This window comes from Gracilinanus agilis, chromosome 5 (genome assembly GCF_016433145.1).
Source record: "Gracilinanus agilis isolate LMUSP501 chromosome 5, AgileGrace, whole genome shotgun sequence".
NCBI lineage: Eukaryota > Metazoa > Chordata > Mammalia > Didelphimorphia > Didelphidae > Gracilinanus > Gracilinanus agilis.
Window position 1 is genome coordinate 202445760 of NC_058134.1, and position 27901 is coordinate 202473660.

Genomic DNA, 27901 nt, shown 5'->3' on the forward strand with positions numbered 1-27901 from the left:
ATCTATTGTGGCAAAAGAATTCAATTTCACAATGTCTTTCCTAGTGAGGGAAAAAATTGAAAAACAAAAACGATCCAAGATGGTCAGCCCCCTCACTACGGGCTTGCTGAGGGATGGACCAAACAGGAAAAAAAAATTATTTCCCCTCAGCTTGATTCTTTGGCATTCCCTCTGACTGCTATAAGTACACAGGAGAAGGGCTGGGCTTCTCCATTCAGGAACAGGGGTCGGTGACTTCCTCAGCAACCCAAGCCAGCAGCACAGAGCATTAGGAATGTTTTTTCCTTCTCATTGCAGCATTGATCTGCCTTACGACATCCTGGGCAGCTGGAGAAAAAACACTGGAGCTGTTTCTCCCCTCTAAGGATTCAGATGCAGGCAAAGTACAATAGTACATTGGATATGCTAGATGATGATGGGGAGACCACCCTAAGCCTGCGCTCCCAAGCCCTAACCATTGCTCCGAGGCCAGAGAGCAAGAACTCAGGTATTGTCAGCCCCTGTGGCCAACGGGTCCCTTGGCTGCCTAGGCCAAAGATTGGTCCCAGACTTGTTTATCACTTGGTCCCTACAAAAGAGTATTAGAGAAGCCGAGGCGTGTGCAGCATGGGGAGAGGAAGAAGCGAAGCCTTCGTGAGCAGTTTCTGAGTATGTCGCTACGTGTTCCCTGATACATATACATTTAGTTTGCACCTGTGGTATTTTGAAATGTATTCTGGACCTAGAGCAGAAAGGCATTGTTGGGTCAGTTATATATTTCAGTATTTTTTCTGCTGTGCTATATACTGTGGGTTATGCGTGTATGTGTGTGACTGACTGAGAGAGGTAGGGATGAAGATGATAACGATACGTCCTAATGGTCCAAACTGGCAAAACTTTTTTTTTTGTTTTTCTTACATGAAAACCAGACATTTGGTGCCTTGTAATGTGAATATTTGCCAATTGTAATATTATGAAAGCTACCACCTCCCTGGCTTTCCCCCTGGTTTCAAAGTAGAAACACAATCTTTTGGCTTTGGAGATAAAAGTAGTATATTTCAAACTAGGTTCATCCACTCAACTTGTAAGCACACCAGATCTACTGAACCCCTTCCTACTATATGAGAATTTATTCTCTTTCTTTCTTTTCTTTCTTTCCTTTAAAGTGGTGGATTTGTCCTTTTCACTTTGTGATTGTTCCTTTCTATTTTTCTGAAATCTAAGATTTCATTTTATTTCAATTTTATAAAAGAAAAAATGAAGCTGAGAAAATTTTATTCTTTACCAAGTCCATGGTTGGGCTGTGACATGAACTTGTCATTCCCTAATTTCTAATTCATTCCAAATGATCAATGCCTCAAGCTAAAATTTCCCTATATTCTGTAATTCCTATTGTATTGATTACTTTACAGCATGCCCAAACCCTCATTTTTCTTCCCTCTCCCAAATTTCGTACGACTCCCAGCCTCACTTCTTTTCATTTAAAGTGTCCTCTCCATTCCCTTTCCATCCCTGAAACTTATGCATTATGTCCTATAATGGTCATTTGCGGGCACTGGCCCTTTTTAGATACTAGCTAAAAATTCTTCCTTCTCCTCCTCACCTTAGTTATTCACATTTTAATATGTTTTAATGTCACTTTTCTAATGTTACATTTGTAAAAAATTCCTACATAAAATGTTCTTCAATCCCAATAACAATTTCTTTTCTTACTAGCACCATTTTCTGGAAATGGACCCTGGGGATTTCCAGTCCTCTAGATATCCTGGTGGGAGTCTGATTGGTCACAGTTTTTGTAGCTATAGGATGTGAGCAATAGAGTAGAACTTTTTTTTTTTTTCCTGAAAATCTTATACAGAATTACACGTGCATGAGAATTTTGCTGCTACTATTACTACTATTGTAGTAAGGGAGTGGAATTCAATTAACCCAATTCTTAAGAGCATGAGCAGCATAATTAGCTAATGCAATAGCCATGTGGACTTTGGGGCATACATAGACTTTCTGTAAGTGGTTCTGATCTTCTAACTGTATGGTGAAGAGGAGCTTTTTAAGTTGGCTGTGAAGAGAGCTGGTAGATGGATGACTCAGTGACTTGAGAGCCAGATCTAGAGATGGCAGGTCTAGGACTTTTCATCATCCCCTGCCCCAAGGTTGGACATTGAGGAAAGACTTTGAATTGTTTAATCACATGCCTTCCACAGTGAATCATATCCAACCTCCAAAACTCTCCTGGATACACAGAATTGATTCTAAGATGGAAGGGAAGGGTTCAAAAATAATACAAATAAATAAATTGGCTGTTAAGCCAGAACCAAAGTGCATTAAAATGGTACTAACTAGCCACAGGGACTTCTCTTTCTGTTTGGCTATGTCTAGAGACCCACCACTGTAGCGTGTCTTACTCAAATGACAACCAGATAGGAATGAGGAAAAGAACTCACCCAGTTAATGCCTTTTGCATGCAATCTACTTTAGTCTTCAACCATTCAAAAATGTTTCTCTTTATCCAATGGTTAGCAGACCAGAACCATTTACACAGAGTTTGCACATGCTTCAAAGTCTACTCTGGGATTACATCAGCTGGGCATGATCTGTCCTTATAAGGACTGGTTTCGTTGGCTGATCCTACTTCCCCATAATAGTAAAAACAAAAAGAATAGCAAGAGGGCAACATGGTTCAGTGGACAGAGAATGGAGTTCAAGTTCTGTCTCTGATATATACTGTTGCTATGACCTTGGGTAACCCACTAATGTCTTTGCGCTCTCAGTAGCTTTTGAAGACTATAACTTGCCGAGAAGGTGGCAACCTTCTAATAGAGTGAATATCCTCAGATCTATGCCAGTAAAATCACAAGGCCAGTCCTTATTCCTAGAACAACGATAACTGGCATTTGTAAAGTTAAGATTTATTGTTTCAAAAACACTTTACATACATTACCTTATTTAAGTGTCACAGTAACCCTACAAGGGAGGTGCTACATTTTATAGCTGAGGAAACAGACAGAGAAGTTAAGCAACTTGTCCATGGCCACAGTGTCAGAGGAAGATGAACTCAGGTTTTCCTGATTTCAAATCCAGTCCTCTGCCTCAGAAAAGGGCTAGAAGCTCTTGTTATTTAAGGGAAATATTAGCATCATCTGGGAACATAATGTTCAAATTCCTGCTGCTGGGATGACAGGGGCAGAGAGGTAGGAGGATCAGGGTAGGAAACCAATCCTAGCTTCCCCTCTCATTTGAAGGGAAAGGTTAATGATTCAGGGTGTGTAGGCTAGAGAACATTTCTTGAAGACAAACATCTGGTCACAGAAACCTCACCCTGTGTGCTTATAACTAATAATTATGTTTCTGAGCTCAGGAAATATGAGCACTATTTGGGGGGGAAATGAAAAAAAATTTTTTTAATTTGAGAAAACATCTAAAAAGAATCAGCTATGAAAATAAGATAAAAGGACTTCTCTGGTAACTGAGTGATTTATTTATAGTAGAACTATTGTCCTTGGACAGTTTGAATGCATTATCCAGGCTTAGTTTTTAAAAAATAATAATAGTAGTAGTAATAGGAAGAAGGGGTACTTCTTCCTCCTTTTGTAATTTAATAAAAGTAGCAGAGGGGCTGCTAGGGTAGAAGATAGGATGGCTGGAGTTAGAAAAACCTAGGTTCAAATCTGGACTCAAATACTTCCTAGCTGTGTGACCCTGGGCAAATCACTTAACCTCATTTGACTTGCCTTTTCCCTTCTGTCTTAGAGTTGTTACTAAGACAGAAAGTAAGGGTTTAAAAAGAAATAAATAAAAGTAGTAGCAAGTTAAAGCTTGCAAAATGCATATGTTATCTCATTTAGTCCTCGAAACAACCCTGTGAAGAAGATATTGTAATTATCCCTTTTTTAAAGATGAGGAAGGCTATGATTAAGTCACTTTCTTAAGGTAACAAAACCCAGTAAATATCTAAGGCAGAGTTTGAATTCAGGTCTTCTCGACTGCAAGGCAGTTAGTTAGGTGGCAAAGTAGATAGTCAAGAAGGCTATCTTTTAGGGCAGAGGTCAGGAATGTATGGCTCTCGAGCCATATCTGGCTCTTTTGAGGGCCAGATATGGCTTTTTCTGCAGGAGCCATAAAGTCCATTTTTTTCAGGCATTGTTACAGGAGCGCACTGTGAGCACCGTACGGCTCTCACAAAATTACATTTTAAAAAACGTGGCGTTTATGGCTCTCATGGCCAAAAAGGTTGCCGACCCCTGGTCTAGGGTGTAAATTTTATCTCAGATAAAAATTTTCTAGTTGTGGGCAAGACGCTTAACTCTGTTTACCTCAGTTTCTCATCTGTAAAATGAGCTGGAGAAGGAAATTGCAAATCACTATAGTATATTTGGCAAGGAATCCCCAAATGGGGTTACAAAGAGTTGGACACGACTGAAATAATTTAATAACTCTTTTCTTTGTTTATATTCATTCCTAAGACCTTATCTATTGTTATGGTTTCAGCTTTTACCTCAATGTTGAAGACTCCACAAAGTTAGATTTTTTTCACACATAGTTCTAATCTGATATTTAGCCCTGGATTATGAAGGAAATTATGTATATATTTCCTAGTATGAAAAATTGGTGTTTCCCCATTAAATCAAACTCAACTAACTTGTTCAAAATTTAAAACCTCAACTTTTCTTCTAAATCAACTCCCAATCCAAATTGTGAATTTCTATCAATGGTTACAGTTTTTTTTGTCTTGCAGACTAGAATCCCTTCAGCTATTTTTGACTATATTCCTTCATCCTTTACTTCTCACATGCCAGCAAGTCTTATTTTTCCTCTCTTAAAATAGCTCTTTTATCTATTTGTTTCTCTCCATTTACATTGTCAATACTCTCGTTTAGGGTATAACCATTTCCTAAGAGATTGCAGTATTCCCATCAGCTACAAGAGTCCTTGACCTACACAATACTTAGACACCACCAATAAATACATACGACATTGACAGTTTTCATTAACTCCAATTAGCTGGATCTCAATTTGATCTAGGAGGCAAAGTGGAATATTCCTACTTCGATCATGACTATGGCTTTTTTTTTTTTAAACCCTTAACTTCTGTGTATTGACTTATAGGTGGAAGAGTGGTAAGGGTAGGCAATGGGGGTCAAGTGACTTGTCCAGGGTCACACAGCTGGGAAGTGTCTGAGGCCGGATTTGAACCTAGGACCTCCCATCTCTAGGCCTGACTCTCAATCCACTGAGCTACCCAGCTGCCCCCTTGACTATGGCTTTTTAGTTAAAGTCTTCTTGACTCTAGTCTTTACCTATTATAATCTATCCTCTATACTGCAGCCAGATGAATTTTCTTAAAACTGCTTTCATCAGATTCAAGAATTTATAATGATTTCTACTCTATAAAGTTCAGATTCCTCAGTCTATAGATTAGTAAGAAATACCTTCCTACTATATTTTTTTTCCTATATGACACTGGCTACCCTTTAGTTACATGATTTGAGCATTGCCTTCTTTAAGCTCAGAGGATGCTATATTTATCAATGAAATTCAGAAAGTTAATTTAAATTGTACACATGGTGGTAGGATACTTAAATACTATTCCTGGCCTTACCAGTTACTCTGGTGCTATCTTGAAGGATAAAGGCTATAAGAGTTCTTGGCCTACAAACACCTAGGCACCACCACCAAATCCATGTAACCCTGACAGTTTTCAATTACTCCTCATTGGCTGAGTCTCAATTTGACTTAGGAGGCAAGTGAAATATTGCTAAAAATATTAAAATATAAAATCTGCTTTCTCTATTTAGCACTGAGCCCCAACTCTGTTAATTTTGTTCTCTCAAAAATGTCTTTCCAGGAGGCAGCTGGGTAGCTTAGTGGATTGAGAGTCAGGCCTAGAGATGGGAGGTCCTAGGTTCAAATCCGGTCTCAGACACTTCCCAGCTGTGTGACCCTGGGCAAGTCACTTGACACCCATTGCCCACCCTTACCACTCTTCCACCTAGGAGCCAATACACAGAAGTTAAGAGTTTAAAAAAAAAGTCTTTCCAATAAAGTTCCTAAAGTATGTAATGATAAAATAGGTTCTGATAAAATGAGCATAAATGTAAAAGAAACATATAAACTAATTCTGCTGCTGTACCTTCCCCCTTTTCATATCTTTTGTATAGATAAGAAATTCTTTCAAATAACACACTCTTATTCCTTATAAAGTAGGCAGGGATAAAGTGTTTCACTCCTCTTATCTAAAATACATGAATTTAGAGCAGTAATTCTCAACCTTTTTGATCTTAGGATATCTTTACACTCTTAAAAATTATTGAGAATTCCCAAAGATTATTTTTGTTTATGTGGTGTCATATTAATATTTACTATATTAAACATTAAAATTAAGTTTTAAAATATATTTTAAAATATTTATTAATTCATTAAAAAATAACAATAAGGGGCAGCTGGGTAGCTCAGTGGAGTGAGAGTCAGGCCTAGAGACAGGAGGTCCTAGGTTCAAACCCGGCCTCAGCCACTTCCCAGCTGTGTGACCCTGGGCAAGTCACTTGACCCCCATTGCCCACCCTTACCAATCTTCCATCTATAAGACAATACACCGAAGTACAAGGGTTTAAAAAAAAATAACAATAACCAATCCATCACATGTTAATATAGTAATATTTTTGTGAAAAAAATCAACCATTTTCTAAAACAAAAATTTAGCAGGAAAGATGTCATTGTTTTGCAAATTTTTGTAGATATGTCTGACTTAATAGGAGGCAGCTCAGCTCTCATATCTGCTTCTGAAATCAGTCTTGCGGGATATATCATTTTGGTTGAAGTATATGAAGAAAATCTGACCTTACACAGACATGCAATTGGCAAAGGGAAAAATGTTTAATAGATAGAAGTGTGCTAGAGCCAGATCAAATTTGATAGCAAGCTGTTAATTTATCAGTAGGAGCACTTTCCTCTTCCAAAATTGACAGATACTACAAATCAGGGCTTGACCTATTGTTTTTATTGATTATCTAGACTTTTAAAAAATGTTGGAAAAAATCTTAGTATTATTAAGAAAATAGTTTGACATCACAAATCCCTCTCAGAGATCTCCAAGGATCCATAGACCATACTTTGACACCACTGATTCAGAATATAAAGGGGGAGAAGATCACCTAAATTCTAACAGTCAGTATCCACTGGTTCTAGGTAAATGTAGTCATGATTTCAGGCTAAAAAAGTATTACCTGGATGCGCTAGCTTCCTTTTCCCTTGCCCCCATTCATCAGTAGCTTCTGGACAGCACTGGTTGTAATATTTGTACCTATCAATGTACATTCTACTGACCCTCAGTTACTTTTGTCTCTTTCTCCAAAGTATGGATGTTGAGAAGAGAAGACAGAAAACAAGATGAGAGTATTACAAAGTTCATCTAGTCTGTTTTGAACCTGAATTCTCTCTTATTGTAAAAAGGATTATTGAGATTCTAAATGAGGAGGTCAAGCAAAAAGGAAATAAATTTTTTCCATAGTAGGATCATCAGAAGTTGCCCTTTGCTGTTCTGCCCCAGTAAATCATCTCTTTGGACCTGGAGAAAAAAAAATAAACAAACAAACGAATAAATAAAATAAAAGGGATGATCTGAGGGTTAAGGGCTTCCCCTCTGTAATGTTCAGCTATTACACTCTCCCTGAGCTACAGTTTCCTCATCTCTAAAAGCAACAGCAACAGCATCAATAGTGGACATTTTTTCCTCTTACTTTAAAGTTTGCTAAGTATTTTTTAAAAAATCTTTCCTTTCACCTTAGAATTAATACTGTGTATTGGTTCTAAGGCAGAAGAGTAGTAAGGGCTAGGCAATGGGGATTAAGGGACTTGCCAGGGTCACACAGCTAGGAAGTGTCTGAGGCCGGATTTGAACCCAGGATCTCCCGCCTCTAGGCCTGGCTCTCAATCTACTAAGTCACTTAGCTGCCCCCAAAATTTGATAAGAATTATATATATATATATATATATATATATATTCTCTCACTTGAGCCTTACAAACATTTCTATGAAATAGGTTATTTGAGTGTCATCATTGCCATTTTATAGATGAGGAGATTGATGCCTAGATAACTGAAATCACATTGGTTATACATCTGGGGCCAGAGGTAGAATTTGAATTGATTTTCGTGACTCCAGTACCAAACCTCTGCCCTTTATATCATGATTTCTCTCTTAAAGCTCTCAGATGGGCTCTAATGACCCTTCCAACTTTAAAATCATGTGATTTTTAAAGAAGGTAGTAGTATAATCAAACCTTTCTGTAGCTTTGTCATTGACATCTATGTAGTGGGGTTGTTTTAGGGGTAAAACCAGAGGTGTAGGAGGCATTCAGGTGGCTTAGTGGATTGAGAACTAGACCCAGAGATAGGAGGTCCTGGGCTGAAATGTAGCCTCAGCTAGCTGTGTGACCCTGGGCAAGTCACTTAGCCCCCATTGCCTAGCCCTTACCCCTCTTCTGCCTTGGAGCTAATACACAGTATTGACTCTAAGATAGAAGGTAAGAGTTTAAAAAAACAAAACCAGAGGTATACTGGTAAACATTTAACAACTAAGTCTTTGGGGGAAAAATGTACACATGACACACTTTGAAGTTTAATCTGCATCATTAATATTTTATCCATTACTTTCTTTGACAGTCAATAAAATAATAAAGCAACTTCTACTTTGTAGCTTTTTCTGAACTAGTTCCAGCATGCCATTGTATAAAAACACTCTGGGGCTTTAGAAAGCAATTGTATTATTATATTTCACTAACTAAATCCCCTTAAATGGTATCCCAAAGTAGCACACCTTGCAAAATAAATGTGTTAAATGAATGAATGGTACAGTTGACTCTGAGGTGAAATTTTGGTATGGAGAAGTTTTAGTTTCTTTGCGATCACAGAAGTTGAATCAGGAGCAAGCAGGGCAGTCATCTAACCCAACCCCTACCTGGACAGGGATCCTTGAGACACATACCGAACAAGTGACCGCCTACCCTTCTCTTCAAGACCTCTAGTGAAGGAGAACCACTATTGCTTGAATCAGCCCACTCCACCTTTTTATAGTTCTAAAATCTCTCCTCTCCTCCCTTGTCCCTAATTCTGCTCTCTAACACCACAAAGAACAGGTCTAACCTCTCTTCTATACAATCATCTCTGCCTCTGGTCTTCTCCTTTTCCTTTTTTCCTATCATGTAAGTCATGTAAGAATTCTTCTGAAGGTGATAGAAAAATTTTAGATGGAATTTTATCTTTTATTTGGAAGCATATAGAAAGAATGATGATTTGGAGCCAAACTTTGATCAGTCTGTTGTGAACAGCTCAGTGAGGTATGGGGTGTGTTCATTATATTCCACATATGCAGATTCAAGAAAAAATAAATATAATCTGAGAAACTCCCCAAAAGAAAAACATTTATTTTGGAAGAAAAACGAAAATATATTCAATAGGCAGCAGAGGGGTTAGAAAGAATACATAAATGAGAGCCAACACACACACATGCACAAGGGGAGATATAATGGCCATGTTTTCTTCCTTCTTTCCTTCGTTCGTTCATTCGTTCATTCCTTTCTTTCCTTCCTTCCTTCCTTTCTTTTCTTCCTTTCTTTTCTTCCTTCCTTCCTTCCTTCCTTCCTTCCTTCCTTCCTTCCTTCCTTCCTTCCTTCCTTCCTTCCTTCCTTCCTTTTGCTATTGGATTTATTTATTTCGTTTTTTTTTACCTTCTGTCTTGGAATCAATGCTAAGTATCAGTTCCAAGGCAGAAGAGTGGTAAGGGCAAGGCAATTGGGATTAAATCCTTGCCCAGGGTCACATAGCTACGAAGTGTCTGAGGTCAGATATGAACCCAGAATCTCTTGTCTCTAGACCTGGTTCTCTATCCATTGAGCCACCTTGCTGCCCCTACTATTGGATTTATGATTTTTGCAAGGTCTGTAAATAAAGACTATAGCACAGGTGAGGCTTGGTTCTTAATTTGCATAAATTTACCCCCCCCCCCCCACCACCAAAAGATGTACTCTGTAACTGGAATAAGAAGTAAAGTACTCCATTATTGCACTTCTCTAACAACAGCTCAAGAACATCTCAAGCTCCCATTTCCACATAACTCCCTATTTTCTTCATCTCTTATTCAAGTTTGCATCTCTTGATGGAATCCTTCCATCTAAGCACAAGTCTGCAATGGGATTCTGCCATTCTGGATTTTCCTCTAATAAATAGCAGCCCTCTCTTAGATTCCCTCTTGTGGGTATTTGAACCTGGCCTGGAGAGACCTATTTAGGGACAAGCTAGCATCCTTTCATTATAAATACAAAAGAAGTCCAATTCAAGAATTCAAATGCTACTCATTATTTAAAACCCAGGGCAGACAACTCTCTTTTATATAGTGCTTCTTTTACTAATGCCCCCTTCACTCTGGTCCTCACTGCTGGATGGAGGTGACCTTGAAAAGCCTGCACCAGGAAAGGACAATATTTGGCAAGTCCTATTCAAAGTGGAAATAATTCTAATTTCAGACTGATGATAGACTTTTTTTTTTAAAGTAATGAGATACAGGAAAGGGCTATTTATATACATTTTGTTATTATTCTTAGGGATGTTTATATCATTCTTCAACCTATCTATACCTCTTTGCCAAACATGCTTCAATAAACAGTATGGGAGTTTCCTTCTAAAAAAATAAAATCCATTTAAGGCCAAGCCAAACACAGGCACCTCCCAGGCAGTTACAGCACATGAAAAGCCACTTTGTTCTGGGATGGAACCCCTTGAGACAGACCTCAGTAAAGTTGAGGGCACTTGGAACAATCTTGAAGAAAATTAAATTCAGCCTAAGGAGGAAATCCAGAGGGAGTGAGGGCAGTAACAGTCAGAGAAATTCTGGCCCCATACTTCTTCCCAAAGACAAAAAGTTCAAACTAAACTAGGCATTAAGTCTACTTTGGAAAATTTCTAAAGGTCATGTTGGTGAAGGTTTTCAACACAACAAGGATGAGTAAGTTCTGGGTAAAGAGAGGAAGAAAATATCGGAGTGGAATGGACTCCAAATGTTATCAGATAAAGATGATTTCCTCCAAGGGATCCTAGAAAGTTTTGGCTCATCTATGGCTATAACTATGAGACAAGCTGAACTTCTTTTTGCGGTCCCAGAGGGAACTTTAGGAAGGGGAATCTCATCATTATTGCTATTATGGGAAATAAATTAAAGATCTCAAGGACCAGAGTCCCATTGCAAAGTGGGAAATCACAATAATTCTCTGGGCAAATTAGGGCAAAACTCCACAACATTACTCTTCACTGAAATATACAAAACGTTTTACTGGGTTCTTAAGCTAGGAGGATAGTCTGGGACATGTGTCTGGTTGGATCAATCTTAAAATGATTGCTCTCCTCGTCTACCTCTGCTCAGCTAAGTGATACTTGGTAAAATCCAAGTATTACAATGTGAGCCTAAGTGCAGACCTCTAAGGGAACACGGTACAGGAAACAGAGGCAACAAGGGAAGCATCTAGAGCAATATCCCTGAATAGGGGGCAGCAGCTGGTACATCCAAAACTATGACAGCTGAGCAAACCCTGGAAATGGGACCAAGAATGGTACCTCCAAAGAGGGAGGAAAGAAAGGTGAAAGAAACAGTACATCTAGGGATTTCCACAGAGAATCCTGGGCCTGATGGTCTTCATTCATGGCAGGATAAGGGAGTCCAGTTAGTTGGTCAATTAGCATTATGAAATGCCTGCTATGTGCCAGGTACTAAGTTAAGCATATCATTTCTTCCAGAATCCACTTACATTGTCAACCTTGAATCTTTCTGGGACTTAAAAAAAATCCAACCAAATGCCTTTCCCTTCTTTCTTAGAATCAAAATTATGCATTGATTTCAAGGCAGAAGAGAGGTAAGGGTTAGGCAAAGGGGGTTAAGTGACTTGCCCAAGGTCACCTAACTAGGAAATGTTTTGAGGGCAGATTTGAACCAAGGACCTCCTATCTCGAGGCCTGGCCCTCAATCCACTGAGCCACCTAGATGTCCTCATCTCATTTTTTATTTGTGTTTGCAGTGTCTCTTTGCATGCCTACAATGGTGCTTAATATTGACTGATAACTAGATTATCTCTCAGGATATACCATATTAGCCCAAATATAGTACAATGTTCCTCCCCCCCCCCCCCCCGCATATGTACCTTTGAAAGTCACATTGGCACTATATTCGAGCACTTCCAGCTTTGAAATCATAAATTGTGTATTGTGTGCCTCAGCATACATAAAAAGCATGGCTATCTCCTGGGGCAGATGGAAAATGTCGACCAAACACCTGTTTGGTTTGATATTCCATCAAATGTCACTGTTAATACTAAAGATGCCAAATCAGTGTTGATTAAAACTACTGGAAATGAGAAAACGAGAATGACGGTGATGCTTGCAATCACAGCTGATGGGTACAAAAAGATTCCTTATATAATTTTAAGGTGTAAAACATTGCCTAAGGAAAAATTACCATCAGGAGTGATCTTTCGTGTGCAGGAAAAGGGATACATGGATGAAGAACTTGATATTTGCTTCTTGTTTCCCCAGGATATCCAACTACTTCTCCAACTTGGCGCCCAGTTGCTCTAATTCTATTGACTTTGTGCCTGCTGTTGTTTATTGGCCTGGGAGTATTAGGGCTTGAATGTAAGTATATACTCAAATTCAGATTGTACTGAGATGGGAATGACCAAGATTTTTTAGCCTTACCTATCACCACAGTCCAAGGGACACAAGAGCCAATTGTTAAATTTTTAGTATGAACATTTACAACTGGGAAATCAACAAATTCCAGGGCTCGATTTATTGTTTTGTTGATTGTCTAGATCAGTGAGGGGCAAACTTTTTAAAGAGGGGGCCAAAGGAAAGGAAATACTCATCTGTCCCTCTGTTTCTAAGGCAACTCATTTGAAGTTTCATTGTATTATATCCTACTCATTGTAGTCATCAGATTAGGAATAATGTCTGCGCAGTTGGCAGGATAGAACATTTCAGGGGGCCGCATCTGACTCTTGGGCTGTATTTTGCCCATCACTGGTCTAGACTATCTTGAGTTGGATGGCTAGTGGACGTCTTAAAGTTAATATGTCCAAAACTCATTGTCTTTCCCCCTGCTACACAGATTATTGTAGGAGGCAATTCCATCCTCTTAAGCCCTTTGACTAGCATCCTAGAAGGCATCTTGGTTTCCTCACTATCTTTTACCCTTGATGTCTAATCAATGCCCATCAACTTCACCTTTGCAACATCTCTCAAATATGCCCCCCTTCTCTTTTCTGATGCTGCCACCAAACTATCACAGGCTCTCATCACCTTATACCTGGACCATTGTAATAGGTTGCTGATGGGTGTGTTGGCCCAAATCTCCCCTCACTCTAGTCCATTCACCATTTAGTCACTATTTTTCCTAAAGCCTAGATCGGATCATGTCACCCCTGAACCCTTGCCATAATCTATAAGTTCCAGGAGCTCCCAATTGCCTCTAGGAACAAATAAAAAATGCTCTTTTTGTCATTAAAAGCCCTTTGTAACCTTTCACCCTGTTACCTTTCCAATCTTCACATACTTTAGTCCCCAACACATACTCTTCTATCCCGTGACTCTGGCTTCCTGGCCAAAGACTTCCATCTTTTTGCTTTGGGCATTTTTTCTGACTATCTCCCATTCCAGGAACATTTTCCCTCCTCCACTTTGACTACTGGCCTCCTTGGCTTCTTTAAAATCCCATCTTTTACTGGAACCCTGCTCCAAGCTCTTTTAATTCTATATCCTTTTTAAAAATTAATTATTTCCTATTTTTCCTACAAATAGCTTGCTTTGTATATATTAGTGTGTATGGTATCCATTAGATTATAAATTCTTAGAGAGCAGGGCTTCTATTTTTTCTTTTTTTTATATATTCCTAGCTTAGCACATAGTAAGTGCTTAATAAGTGTTGATTGATTGATAGAGTCTTTAAAGAAATTGAAGAAAAAAATGTTAAATGTAAAAAAGTAGATTAAACTGAGAAGTATGTAATGCATACAGATAGTCTGATGTTAAACATTTAGCTATACATCCCTGCCCTGGGCCCTAATCCATTCTGGAGCACTGGGGGCAATCTACATGATCCACTGTGCCATTTAGTGGGAGCCAAGGTTGTGCTGGTGCCCACACAAAGTGGAGCAAGAAAACCTATATGTAATGAAATGCTAGGAGCGTTTGTGATGTCCATGGATCAGTTTTTCAGATCATCCAACTCTCAAACACCCAGAAGGATATTCTCACCCAAAAAGAAGAAGAGCTGGGAAACTTTTCTAGACAGCTACATTCTCTCCAGACCCAGAACAGGAAGCTCACAGAGACTCTGCAGCACCTGGCTAAAAAGCTCTGTCGGGAGCTCTATAACAAAACCGGAGGTGAATCCTTTTCTTTGTTCCACTGGTAAGGCTGTGGGCAGCATTAGAGTGAAAGAAAAAATGGTTTTCCCCACATGTGTGGAGAGGCCTGGGTGTTGTGAAGGCTTCTTATCGTGAGGTTTGAAGAGAAATAGAAGAGACATTGCTATATTTTTCTCCTTCTTTCTCTAAGATATATTTTTATTCTTTCCAAAAGGGGAAGCAGGAAGTTGAGTTCAGAGGTTACCCTGCTTTTCTCAGAGAGAGGGGTATGGGCTAGAATCAACTTTATTTGCTCTTTTAAAAAATTGTTTGAGGATATGATCAAGTTTCATATGATCACTTTGTCATTTAGCGGGAGAAAGGATACCCCAAGCCCTAAAGCCAAGGCTTGACCCCTTTCTTACCTAATGAAACCCACAATGAATGTACATCCTGAAGAGGAAAAAGCCCATTTATCTAAATCATAGCAAAAGAGAAATCAGAGAAAGTGTATATGTTTTATTTATACGTATTATATATGTTTCATTTTTAAAATTTACATATATTTATATATACATTATCTGGTGTATATAAGTGTAGATACACATACGTATATTTTTATATACATGTACATTATATACACCAGATAATACAGAATGAAAGAGCTCTCTCATGGTGAGGGAGATAGATAATGAAGCTTAAGAGAGAGAGAGAGAGAGAGAGAGAGAGAGAGAGAGAGAGAGAGAGAGAGAGAGAGCTGGATCTCACCCAACAGGAAATTCTCTAAGGTCTGTAGTGTGGCAAAGCTGAGGGGAAAAACATGATAGAGATGGCCAATTCCACTCCTATCACCCCAGAGTTTTTTTCTTCAGCAACCTGAAGTGGGGTTGGTCTCTTTGACCTTCTCTCTTGAAGCTAAAAGTCAGGAGTGCCTGGTCCCCAAGTGACTAGTCCCAAAGGAACCTGGTCCTAAAGAGTCCAGAAGAGAGACTGCTCTTGAGTCTCCAAAGAGAACTTGGCCTGAATAATCCCAAAGGAGACTTCAGGGGAGACTCTCACTTGGAAAGTCCCAAAAGGGACTCTCTTGCCTCTTAGCATCCCTACCCTGACCCTGATGGAGGGTAGGACCTTCATCTCCACCAGAAAAGACAGTCCCATACCAATGCAGTGGACAGAGTGCCAGCCCTGATGTCCATCCAGAGGACCTCAGTTTAAATACAGCCTCAGACACTTATTGCTGTGTGATTCTGGGCAAATCACTTAACCCTGTTTGTCTCAGTTTCCTCACCTGTAAAAAATCTGGAGAAGGAAATGTTAAATCACTCTAGTATCTTTGCCAAGAAAAATCCAAATGAAATCACGAAGAGTCAGACACGACTGACACAACAGCCCCTACCAATGTACTTTGGGACAAGGATGACAGCACTTGGGAATTTTTTCTTTTGAAAAATAATTTGTAGTTGACCAAAGTTTTTTTTCCCCTGTGTTAAAAGTTCTTGAATCTTAGAGCTGGAAAAGATCGTCTAGCCTAATTCGATTTGAATGGAAATCACCCTGACAGCATTCCTAACTAGTAGTAGTAGTAGTAATAATAATAATAATAATAATAATAATAGCAGCTTGCATTTACATAGCCCTTAATATGTGACAAGCATTGTGCTAAGTGCTAAGGTTGAATACGAACTCAGGTCTTCTTAACTCCAGGCTCAGCACTCTATTCACTAGGCCACTTAACTGCTCCTGGTGGCCTTAGATGATAGAGGCAGAGGGCACAGGGGAAGGGGAAGGAAGGGGAAAGTGACCTGGCTATGAACAGGTCAAAGCCCTGCAGCTTACCGAGTAATGAGTTTCTGGGTAGCCTGAAGTCTAGGAAAGCAGACAGGTGGGAAGAAATATGGGCAATGAATGACAGGGGATTATTTGGAACTTCACAGAATATAAGCTCCTTGAGGGCAGGGCCTGTTTCACTTTTCACTTCATATTCCCAAGTGATTATTCCCATAATAAATACTAAATAAAAGCTTCTTGAAAGGTTGATTGATTATGTCATTGAGACACAATTTAACTTTAACAAAAAAAAGTGACCACTACTTGGTAGAGTGAGAACTTAGTAACGCTGATTTCTTTCGTCTAAAAAGAAAAAAACAACTTTATCATTGCTTTTTTTTTTCTTCTTATATCACTATAACCTCCCAATGATTCTCCCTACCTCCTCCTCCCTGGAAAACTCCATTACAAAACAAACAAACAAACAAATAAATACATAAAGTGGCTAAACACGTCAAACCAATACAGTGTTTGAATTTCTTTCCAAGAGCACAGATGCAGTCCTTGTCCAAAGAAATGGAAATGGCATAAGGATAATTGCTACTGCTTCTTTAAGGAGAGCAATACTTGGCAGGGCTGTGAACATTTCTGCACTGCTGAGAACTCTACCCTTCTGAAGATAGAGACACAAGATGTTCTGGTAAGGTGTGCTTGTTTGGGGATTTTTATTTGTAATATTCTTTTTCTTTTCTTTTCTTTTTTTTTTTGGACCCTTACCTTCCATCTTAGAATCAATACTATATATATTAGCTCTAAGTCAGAAGAGCAGTAAGGGCTAGGCAATGGGGGTCAACTGACTTGTCCAGGGTCACATAGCTAGAAAGTGTCTGAGACCTTGAACCTAGCTCCTCCTGTCTTGAGACCTGGCTCTCTATCCACTGAACCACCTAGCTGCCCCTTCTTAATATTCTTGAGATAGAGAGAACCAAAGTCTCAGGTTCCAGATCCCATTCCTTTTGGCAGCTTTCTTTGGGCAGTATCTAAGAGGGAGACTTCCTAGCCCAGCACTTTAAAAAAAAAATATATATATATATATATATGTATATATATATATATATAATTTTTTTTAAACCCTTAACTTGTATTAATCTGTGTATTGGCTCCCAGGTGGAAGAGTGGTAAGGGTGGGCAATGGGGGTCAAGTGACTTGCTCAGGGTTACAGAGCTGGGAAGTGTCTGAGGTCAGATTTGAATCTAGGACCTCCCGTCTCTAGGCCTGACTCTCAATCCACTGAGCTACCCAGCGGCCCCCTCTAGCCCAGCACTTTGACACCACACAAGCAAGATGTTTCCCATGAAGACTGCGGAAGCTTAGGAAGATTTCGATTTCAACAGATAAGTGGAAGAGAGGCTGAGTTCAAACATTTAGAGGCTTGTAAAGGAAGAAAGAGAATCCTAGCATAGGGTAAAGTGGGTAAAAGCAGGATTATTGGCTGTCTCTAACTGCCCACAACCACTCAATTCTCAAATACACATTATTGATTTTAAAATATAGAGATGATCATTGTGAACATTGTCATCAGCAAAATTCCTGGTGGAACATTTAGGTGGTCCAGTGGTTAGAGAGCCAGACCTAAAGATAGGAGATCTGGCTTCAAATCTGACCTCAGATAATTCCTCGCTTTGTGAGCCTGGGCAAATCCCTTGACTAGCCCTTAGAGCTCTTCTGTCTTGGAACCAATACTTAGTATTTTAAGACAGAAGGTAAGGGGGTTAAAAATTTTTATATAATATATTCCAATATTAGTATGCTATTATTAGTGCTAAGAACTGTAAGAACAGAGAGGGCAAATTTCTGAGTGACTTTTTGGTTGTAAACCAGAACAACTGGAAGAATGGCCTTGTCCTCCAGGAATTTGCAGTCTAAAATGGACAGCATCCATGCGTGCCGATATATGCATGCTGAAAACTGAATAGACTGAAAAATAAATATAAGAACGTTTTTGGAGGCTCTCACTACATGCTCATCATTGCTTTTTCTAATGACATTTTTCCTTCTTGAGACACCCACCTTTGCCTTCTCCCAGTGTTCAAGTCCTACTATCCCTTCAAGCTGCACTACCTCTATAAAGATTAGACCAAAAAAAGACAAAATGGAATGTAACCTGTCTCATACCTCACTACGTGACATAGTGGTTAGAGCACCAGGCCTAGAGTCAGGAAGACACAACTTCCTGAGTTTAAATTCAGTCTCAGACACTTATCAGTGGTGTGACCCTAGGTAATTCACATAACCCTGTTTGCCTTGGTTTCCTTATCTGTAAAATGAACTGGAAAAAGAAATGGCAATCCACTCCAGTAACTTTGTCGAGAAAAACCCAAATGGGATCACAAAGAGTTGGACATGACTGAATGATAACAATAAAAAATGATCTTTGAGTCCACTTATAGACTTTACTTTTTGAGTACTTAAATACAGCAGTTCTCAATTTTTTTTTTGGTTTCGGATTCCTTTACACTCTTAAAATTTATTGAGAACCCCAAAGAACTTATGTTTGCATAAGTTTTCCCTATTGATATTTGCCATGTTAGAATTTAAAGCATCTTAATATTCTATGAAAATAATTTTGATCTTGAGGAGTCTGAAAAGGATCTCAGGAACCTCCAGGGTTCCTTAAACCATGCTATGAGAACTACTGTTCCAATATCATCTCAATGCAAGCTCATCAATGTGGTTGCTTACTCCAACTATGCAAAGAGCAAACCATCCATATTTTATTATTTTGTGTGTGTAACATGTCTATGCCCTTCTAAAAATCCTCCACTGGTCTACTCAACATGATTTTCTTTAGTCTTCTTGCTATTTATTACATAGGTGCCAATCTCTTGCTTTTACTAAATGACTGATTCTTCTTCCACTCACAGATCTCATTGTTGATATATTTCTTGGCCAATTCTTGTGCACAATTCATGAGCTTACTTATATTTACCATTTATCTGTCTCTTTCTTTTGGGTACCTCCAACTCTGTTTCTTCTGAGATGATTACTTTTCATTATTCATGGTTTCATAGCATTAGTTGAATATTGGTGTTATAAAAATTACTTTTTTTGCATTTCAGGGAGAAACTTAGGGTCACTAAAAGAACAATGCAATTCCCCAAATGCAATTCAGCCTTCTGTTTTTCTCCTATCCAATTCTCTGTCCAGTTCATTGTCCATCTACAGTATCTGTTTAAAATATACGTACCTATGGATCAGATCTGTAACCTGTCCATTTAAAATGTATTAATAGTTAAAATCTATGCACTGTACACCCAACTGAACTTTGGCATTCTTCATCCACTTAGTTTTTCCTGTGTGAATAGTTAGGTTAAACTCTTTGAGTGACTATGGATTTCATTTAGGAGGCTCTGCAATGTTTTGAGGTTTGATATAAACCCAGTGTTATCCACAAAAATGAGCATCTGGAGGATCTCATCATCTATAGGGAATTTCTCATCTGCTTGGTCTTTGCACCAAACAGTCTACATGACAGTGACAAACACCTTTGGTGAGCATACATCTGTGTTTTTTGTCTCTTTTGATATTTATAATCAGAGGATCATTGAGCAAGGTTACCTGTACTTTTCCATTTCTCAAGGAATCTTGTATATTTTTTACATGCATTAGAGACATCTTATTGATAGAGATCCTTTAAAGTGATATTTTATAATACCAAATAAAATGTTTTGTAAACAAGAAAATTAATGATCACAAAAGAATCTCAGAACTTCTGCACTTTTCAGTCAATTGTGCTATTTTAAAGAAATCAATTGCTATAAAATATGATTTGTGAAAGTATCCCATTCTCACTGAAGATGCTCTGAATTCTTAGGCAGACTATTCTCATAACGATTTTATAGAGCTAGGAAAATACATAGAAGGGTTGGTAACTATTGTTCTTTCCATAATCACATCTTCAGGTAGAAATGTTTGGTAGAAAAAGTTGTCTACATTCCTTACTTTGACTTTCACACCTCCTACTCAATTCTCAATGCCTTACAATCTAGCTTTAGAGCTAACCACTTGACTGAAGCTTCAAAAGCATCTTACACTACTGACCACTCTCTCTCTTCACTTGGATATTCTTGACTCTGGATTTTTGTGATATTGTTCCCCCCTAGTCCTCCTCCTACTTGCCTGTCCAATCCTCAATGTCCTTTGCAGGATCATCATCCATGTTGCATACTTTATGTATTGTGTCAGTATGCCAAGGACACTAATCTGGGTTTTTTCTTTTTATTCTCTCTAGTCCATCTCTATCATCTCATTACTTCCCAGAGTTTCAAACATCATCTTTTTGTAGTTGACTCTTACATCTGTGTGTCAAGCCCTTATATCTCTTCTATATTCTAGTTCTACATGTCCATTTGTTTGCTAGATGCCTCTATCTGAAAGTTCCACAGGCATCTCAAACTCTACATGCCTTAAACTTAATTATCTTTCCCCTCAAGTCCATCCTTCCTCCCAACTCTCATTTTCCTACTGACAACATTGCCATTCTTCTAGTCACCCAAGTTCCTAGCCTATGAGTCATATTCAACTCGGCTCTCCTTCAGCTGAATGTAGTCACTTGTAAGACTTGCCAATCTTCCTTCCAGAACATCATTCTCTTTTCTTTATTCAAGCAGCCACCACCCTACTTCAGGTTCTTCTCATTGCTCATCTAGACTATTTGAAATAGTCTACTTCTTAATCACTCTATGTTCAACCTCTTCCGTCTCCCATTCATTGTGCACAAAGCTACTGGATTGATATGATTGGTATGACCATGATGCTTTTCTGTTCAAGAAACTTCACTGATTCCCTATTGACTTTAGGATAAAATACAAAACTAATTTCCTTGGCATGTCAAGCCCTTCTCAGTCCAATTCCAGCCCTTCTTTGAAGGCTCGTGATGTTAATCTCCTTCATATACTCTAAATTCCAGCCAAACTGTTCTACTTAATGTCATCCATACACATTTTCTCTCAATTGTATACCTTTGCATCCCTCCTCATGCTTAAGATATTCTCCCTCCTTACCTTTTGACATCTCTAGCTCTCTTTCAGTTTTAGCTCAAGTGTCACCTAATCAATGCTTGCTGAATTGAGTAAAAGTAATTGTCTCTTTATGCTGTTGACATGATGGTTTACTTGGAAAATCACAATCAATAAAGATACTAATTGAGACAGTTAATATCTTCAGCAAAGTTGAAAGCTCCAAAATATATCCTCAAAAATCAATAACATTTGTATATAATACTAATAAAATGCAAGAAGCAATAATTGAAAGAGAAATCCTAATAATGATGACCACAAAAAGCAAAAAAGATCTGGGAATTGCATAGATTCAGTTCTATATAAAAGACTTGCATATATTCAATTACAAAGTGCTTCTTTTTTTTATTTAAAAAAAAGTAAACCCTTACCTTCCATCTTGGAGTCAAAACCGTGTATTGGCTCCAAGGCAGAAGAGTGTTAAGGGTTAGGCAATGGGGGCTATGTGACTTGCCCAGGGTCACACAGCTAAGAAGCGTCTGAGGCCAGATTTGAACCTAGGACCTCCTGTCTCTAGGCCTGGCTCTCAATCCACTGAGCTACCCAGCTGCCCCCTACAAAGTACTTCTTAAAGAAATAAGGAGTAACTTAAGAGAGTCGGGAGAATAGTCTGTTTTCATGATGCCAATATAATAAAAATTATAACATGATCAAATTAATTTATGTTATAATAATCAAATCGCCAAGGAGATACTTTAGTATAGCTTGATAAAATAATTAAAAATATCATTTAGAAAAACAAAAATCTATAATATCAAGGAAAATGATAAAAAGTAGCAGATAAAAAGGAGAAATAGCACTTCCAGATTTCAGACTTTGTTATAAAGCAGTACTTGTGAAAACCACCTGGCCTTGGTGAAAGAAAGGAGATATAAACCAGTAGAACAAACCAGGTAGTAGAGAATCAGAAAAAAAATCAGTAATCCAGTGTTTCATAGAGAAGAAAATATAAGTTACCTAGTAAAAAACTCTTTATTTAATAAAAACTGCTGGGAAAATTGGAAAGCAATCTGACAAGAATTAGGCTTATACTGACACCTCACACCATATTCCATGATATGTTCTAAATGAATATATGACCTTAATATTAAAGATCATAATATTAAAAAATTAGAAGAGAACAGATCATATATCTCATAGTGATGGGTATGAAATGTATTCTTAATCAAATGAGAGAAGCACCTACAAAAGATAGAATAAATAATTTTGATTACTTGAAATAAAAACACTTCTACACAGGCAAGTGGTTGAATGGGAGGAAATCTTTCTTAAATTATAATTTTATTTAATGAAATATTTCTCAATTATGTTAAAACATTTTTTTACATTCATCTTTTAATATTTTGAGCTCCAAATTCCCTCATGCCCTCTCACACCTCTTGCCTCATTCCTATCCATTGAGAAGGCAATAAATATATTAATTATGTATGTAAAGTCATGCAAAATATATTTCCAATTTCTGTGGAAAAATAAATAAACCTACACATAGGCAAAAAATGCAAGAAAAATTAGGTGAAAAAAAGTAGTTTTTTTTTTTTAAATAAAACCCCTTACTTTCTGTCTTGGTTCTAAGGCAAATGAGTTGTAAGGGCTGGGCAATGGGGATTAAGTGACTTGCCCAGGGTCACACAGCTAGGAAATGTCAGAGGCCAGAATTGAACTCTGTACCTCCCATCTCTGGGTCTGGCTCTCAATCCACAGAATCACCTAGCTGCACCCCCAAAGTACTTTTAACATGCATTTAGAGTTCATTAGTTCTCTCTTTGGATAGCATTTTTTTTAAACCATTACCTTTTGTCTTAGGATCAATACGCAAATGGGGTCAAGTGACTTGCCCAAGTTTCACAGCTAGGAAATGTTTGAGGCAAGATTTGAACCCAGAACCTCCTGTCTAGAGGCCTGGCTCTCAATCCATTGAGCCATCCTAACTGTCCCTCTGGATAGCACTTTGTATCATGAGTCCTTTGGAATTATCTTGAATCATTGTCTTGATCAAAGTAGCTAAGTTTTTTACAGTTTATCATTGTTACAATTAGTGCTGTTACTGTTTAACATGTTTTGGTTTTGCTCACTTTACTTTCCATCAGTTCTTATAAGTTTTCTAAGGTTTTCTGGAAATCAGTTTGCTCATCATTCTTATAGTACAATTGAATTCCATCACAAAATTATATACCACTTCTTGTTTAACCATTCCTGAATTAATGGGCATTAGTTCAATTTCCAATTCTTTGCCGCTATAAAAAGAGGTGCTATAAATATTTTTGACCTTATTTTGGTATGTGGTGTGAGATGTCAGTCTATGCCTAATTTCTGCCAAACTGCTTTCCAGTTTTCCCAACAGCTTTTTTCAAATAGTGAACTTCCCCCCAAAGCTTGGATCATAAGGTTTATAAAATACTAGATTACTATAGTCATTTTGTTCTATATATTGTGCATCTAGTCTATTCCACAGATCCACCACACTATTTCTTAGCCAGTACCAGACTGTTTTGTAATATAGTTTGAAATCAAGTGTGGAGAAAAATCTTTGTATTAAATTTCCACTAAAAAGGTTCAATGTACAAGATTATATGTGTATATATATATATATGTATGCATATACATATATATGTATGACTAATAGCCATTATTCAATAGAGAAATAGTTAAAGGATAGGAACAATTCCCCAAAGAACTGCAAAATATCACAAACATCGGAAAGAATTATCCAAATCACTATGAATAAAAGAAATACAAACCAAAACAACCCTGAGATTTTACCTACACACCTTGCGAATTGGGAAAAATGACAATACCTGGCAACAGTAAATATTGGAGGCATTGTGAAAGGGTAGCCACTCTAATAAATTGTTGGTGGAGTTGTGAAATGGTACAATCAATTTGGAATTATGCAAGTAAAATTGCTAAAATTTGAACCAGAGACTTCCTTACTGGATTATATCCCAAGAAGGTCATCAATAAGAAAAAATACTCATTTACTCTAAAATATTGATGGTGGCATTTTTTATTATAGCCAAAAATTGGAATCAAAGCAGATACCTATCAATTGGGAAATAGCTAAAGACTGTACATGAATGTAATGGAATATTATTGTGCTGTAAGAAATAATGTGTATGATGAACATAAAGAAGCATGGAAAGATCCATTTGAATTAATGCAGAGTGAAGTGAAGAAATACTAGAAAATATATACATTAACAAAACAACATAAATAGAAATAACCATACACCACAAAATCAAAGATAAAAGCTACAAAATTATAAAGATCAAGCAGGACTCAAAGGAAGAGATATGAGAAGAAAACACCAACTATTCCTTTGTGGGAGTGGGAAGCCGAAAGGTGTTATATACACTGTACATATTTTTGAACTTTTCCATGTATTGATCTGACATACTAATTTTTCTTCCTCTCTAAAGATCGCTCTTTGTTGTATGAGTTTGGCTCTCTGGGAAGGGGAGAAGGAGGGATATTTGAATAAGTAGAGTGATGTATAAAATAGAAATTATCAATAAAATTATTATTTTTTAATAACCCTTACCTTCTGTCTTAGAATCAATACGATGTATTGGTTCTAAGGCAGAAGAATGGTAAGGACTAGGCAATGGGGGTCAAATGACTTGCCCAGGATCACAACTAGGAAGTGTCTGAGGCTATAAAAACTTATTTTTAAGAGAAACAAAAAGGAAATAATATTTTGGCTTTCCCCCCAATAAATTGGTGGTGTTCTCTCAGAAAATATGAAGCTAGTTCTTACAATGGTTTCACAATAATGTTGGTGATAGCAGGATTTTTTAATCTGATTAAGTTCTTTTTTCCTGTCTTTGTTTTCTTTCCTTTCTACTTTCTCATGTATAAAATCAGAAACCATGACAACATTGTGCTTTTGCACTAGCCATCCAACAAGACTTGAATGCATGCCCTTCTTGCCTCCTTCTCAAAGTCATGTTTCTCATAAATGCCTTTCCTGATCCCCTGACTATTAATTCCTTTTTTCTAAACCACTTTGTAATTAGCCACTTAATATATATCTGTGGTTTATATATTTATGTTCCATGTGTGGAGACACATTAGAATGGAAATTGAAAGTAGAGATTACATAATCCTTGAAAGTAGAGATTACATTTTTTTTTGTACATGTTCCTTATTGCCTAGCAGAGTATTAGGAATATAGTAGGTGCTTAAAAAGTACTTATTGGGGCAGTTAGGTGGCTCAGAGAGGCAGGGTTGGAGTGGGGAGGACCTGGGTTTAAAACTAGGCTCAGATACTTTCCAACTGTGTGACCCTGGGCAAGTTACTTAACCCTAGTTGCCTAACCCTTACTGCTCTTCTGCCTTAGAACTGCTACTTGTATTGATTCTAAGACAGAAGGTAAGAATTTTTTAAAGTATGTATTGATTGCTTATAGTCCAAATATGGCAGCTCAAGCGATATTATAAGAGAATTTTCATTAAAACATTGTATTCTTTGCTTAATTGGTATTTCATATAAGCACAAAAAGAAGATAAAGAACAACTCAAACTTTCTTTGTCTCCCTTATAGGAATTTGTGATGCCTTATAGCTATTCTCAGTTTTTCTACTCCTATTGGACAGGGCTCTCCCGCAATGGCAGTGGCAATCCCTGGCTTTGGATGGATGGATCTCTTCATTCCTCTAACTTGTAAGACTCCAGCCCCTCGGGAAGATGGGGATAGGGTGAAGAGACGAGAGAGAATTAACTGTGAAATGGAAATCTCACTTTAGGGAATATGTTACAGAACAAAAAATGTGCACTTCTAAAATCTTTCTCTAACACCTCTGTCCACTTAGAAGGGATGATTTTTACTGCTTATAGTTGAGACAAACATATATCTCCTGTTGACTGAGAGAATGCTGGGTGGAGAATGATAGGCTGAGAAAATGCTTAGCCGTGATGCTGCATACCTGTGTGAACAGAGACCGGAGATTTGAGGATTCTGTGAGGAGTGATCAGAAGAAGCAAGCTCAGTCTTTTGAGTGGCAAAAGGACCTTCCCCTGGAATTTTAGCTCGGAAGGGAATTGGACCCCTATAGGACCTTTGATTTCTAATGCTTGCAATCTAGATATTGCTAAAATCAGACTCTTCTTGGTGATTGCTCTATTTCTTTTGTGAACCAAGATCTTATCTTACTCCCAAGTAAAGGGCTCTTATACTCCAGTATGATTTTGTCTTTTCTAATCTATATAACTTTCTTCACTTCTATTTACTGTTTACTTTAATAAATAGGTGTTTTAGTTATTTAAGATGGCAGTTTGTACAATCAGGGGAGATAATTCTGGGCTGTCCAAAGTATTGCACCTCCAGAATATTACTATTTAAGGAGTGTAAGATACAATTCTAGCCAAGTTCCTCTCTAGAAGACAAGAGAAGGAAGGACAAAAAGCCATCCATATTACTCCTTATGTTTTCCACAAAAGCAGATTTTATAGTCTTCCGAGGAGATGGGTGGGTCAGATCTCAGTTCTGATATCTATCCATGCCATGCACAAGTCTAGTCGTCTTTCTCTTACATTAGCCAACCACTTATTTCCTCCATGGGAGAGTTTGTCTTAGGCTCCAAGGGATCTCCTGTCTACCTTTTAAAGGTTGCTGCTTGCATCTCTGGTGGTTGTCCAGCCACCTTGAGTCTCCATTGCCCACTCACCCGTTGTGGTTCGGCATTCTCTCAGTCAGAAGTTATACTCTGAAGCATGCAGCAATACCTAACCTGAGTGGGTAAAGGTTATACACTCAGATGCAATCTCTACCTATTAAATCCTTCCCTTCTTCAGCGATGCCTTGGATTGATGTTATTCTCTTCTTTAAAGGATCACAGTAGGTCATATACTGAATTATCACATTTATATGCTTCCAGGGGATGGGAAGGGTGAAGGTTCAATTCATCCTATTTTACAGATGTGAGAAACAACCTCAGAGAATGTAGATGACTGTCATAGGTCAGTACACAAGAGGACCTCGTATAAATACCTTAGCCTCTTGACTATAATAGCTAATTCTCTCCTGTTTTACCAAGGCAGAAGGAGGGAACTGGGTAAGTAAAATGTGGCAAAACATGGAGTTTTCAGCATTAGCCTTTGTGACCCCACCGAAGCAGAAGATTGTTTGGGGGAAGAAATGTTTCTTTTCGGTAATCTTAATTCTCTACAGGAGATGTTTCTTGGGGAGTGACCAAACACTGATTCTTTTTTTTTTTTTTTCAGGTTTGATATTGTAGTTGACTTCAGCAGCTTAAGGAGCTGGGACTGTGTGACAATATTGAATGGCAGAGCTTTCTCAAAGGACTGTATGGAGTTGAGGCGCTGTGCGTGTCAGAGAATGGCAGCAAAGGTGATGCTGGAATGGCTGGAATAGTCTTTTTAAACAATGGATGGAAATAAATACACTTGCAAATGTCTCTGCCAACCAAAAAGGATGGGAGCCAAACAAAAGGAAGGACAGTTACTCTCTGAATCACTGGGATTATTATCAATAGGAGAGCAAATCTCTCTGGCCAGGAAAAAAATTAATCTTTTTTTTTTTCATGGGAAATGCCAAATATGTTCAATCATTTCAGTCAAGACCAACTCTTTGTGACCTTATCTGGGGTTTTCTTGGATACGATACTAGAGTAGTTTGCCATTTTCTTCTCCAACTTATTTTATAGATGAGAAAACGGAGACAACAGAGTTAAA

At 38.0% G+C, this 27901-nt stretch overlaps 1 protein-coding gene across 3 annotated transcripts; it reads left to right on the top strand.

Moving 5' to 3' along the window:
• Nucleotides 1-345: 345 nt before the first annotated feature.
• On the top strand, nucleotides 346-27711 carry LOC123249547 (C-type lectin domain family 1 member A-like). Of its 3 annotated transcripts, XM_044678615.1 has the most exons (6): nucleotides 346-487; nucleotides 12555-12653; nucleotides 14228-14404; nucleotides 16681-16832; nucleotides 25752-25870; nucleotides 27431-27711. In XM_044678615.1, the coding sequence occupies exons 1-6, from the start codon at nucleotides 373-375 to the stop codon at nucleotides 27579-27581; spliced, it is 813 nt and encodes a 270-aa protein (XP_044534550.1). In that variant the 5' UTR covers nucleotides 346-372; the 3' UTR covers nucleotides 27582-27711. The 3 variants fall into 3 exon arrangements, with proteins under 3 accessions (XP_044534550.1, XP_044534551.1, XP_044534552.1); XM_044678616.1 differs by lacking the exon at nucleotides 12555-12653; XM_044678617.1 differs by lacking the exons at nucleotides 12555-12653; nucleotides 14228-14404.
• Nucleotides 27712-27901: the final 190 nt, after the last annotated feature.

Coding starts and splice junctions, on each gene's coding strand:
- LOC123249547 (XM_044678615.1), top strand. CDS start 373: ATGCAGGCAAAGTACAATAGTACATTGGATATGCTAGATGATGATGGG. Junction 488..12,554: donor GCCAGAGAGCAAGAACTCAG/GTATTGTCAGCC, acceptor TTGTTTCCCCAG/GATATCCAACTACTTCTCCA. Junction 14,405..16,680: donor GCTCTATAACAAAACCGGAG/GTGAATCCTTTT, acceptor TTTCTTTCCAAG/AGCACAGATGCAGTCCTTGT.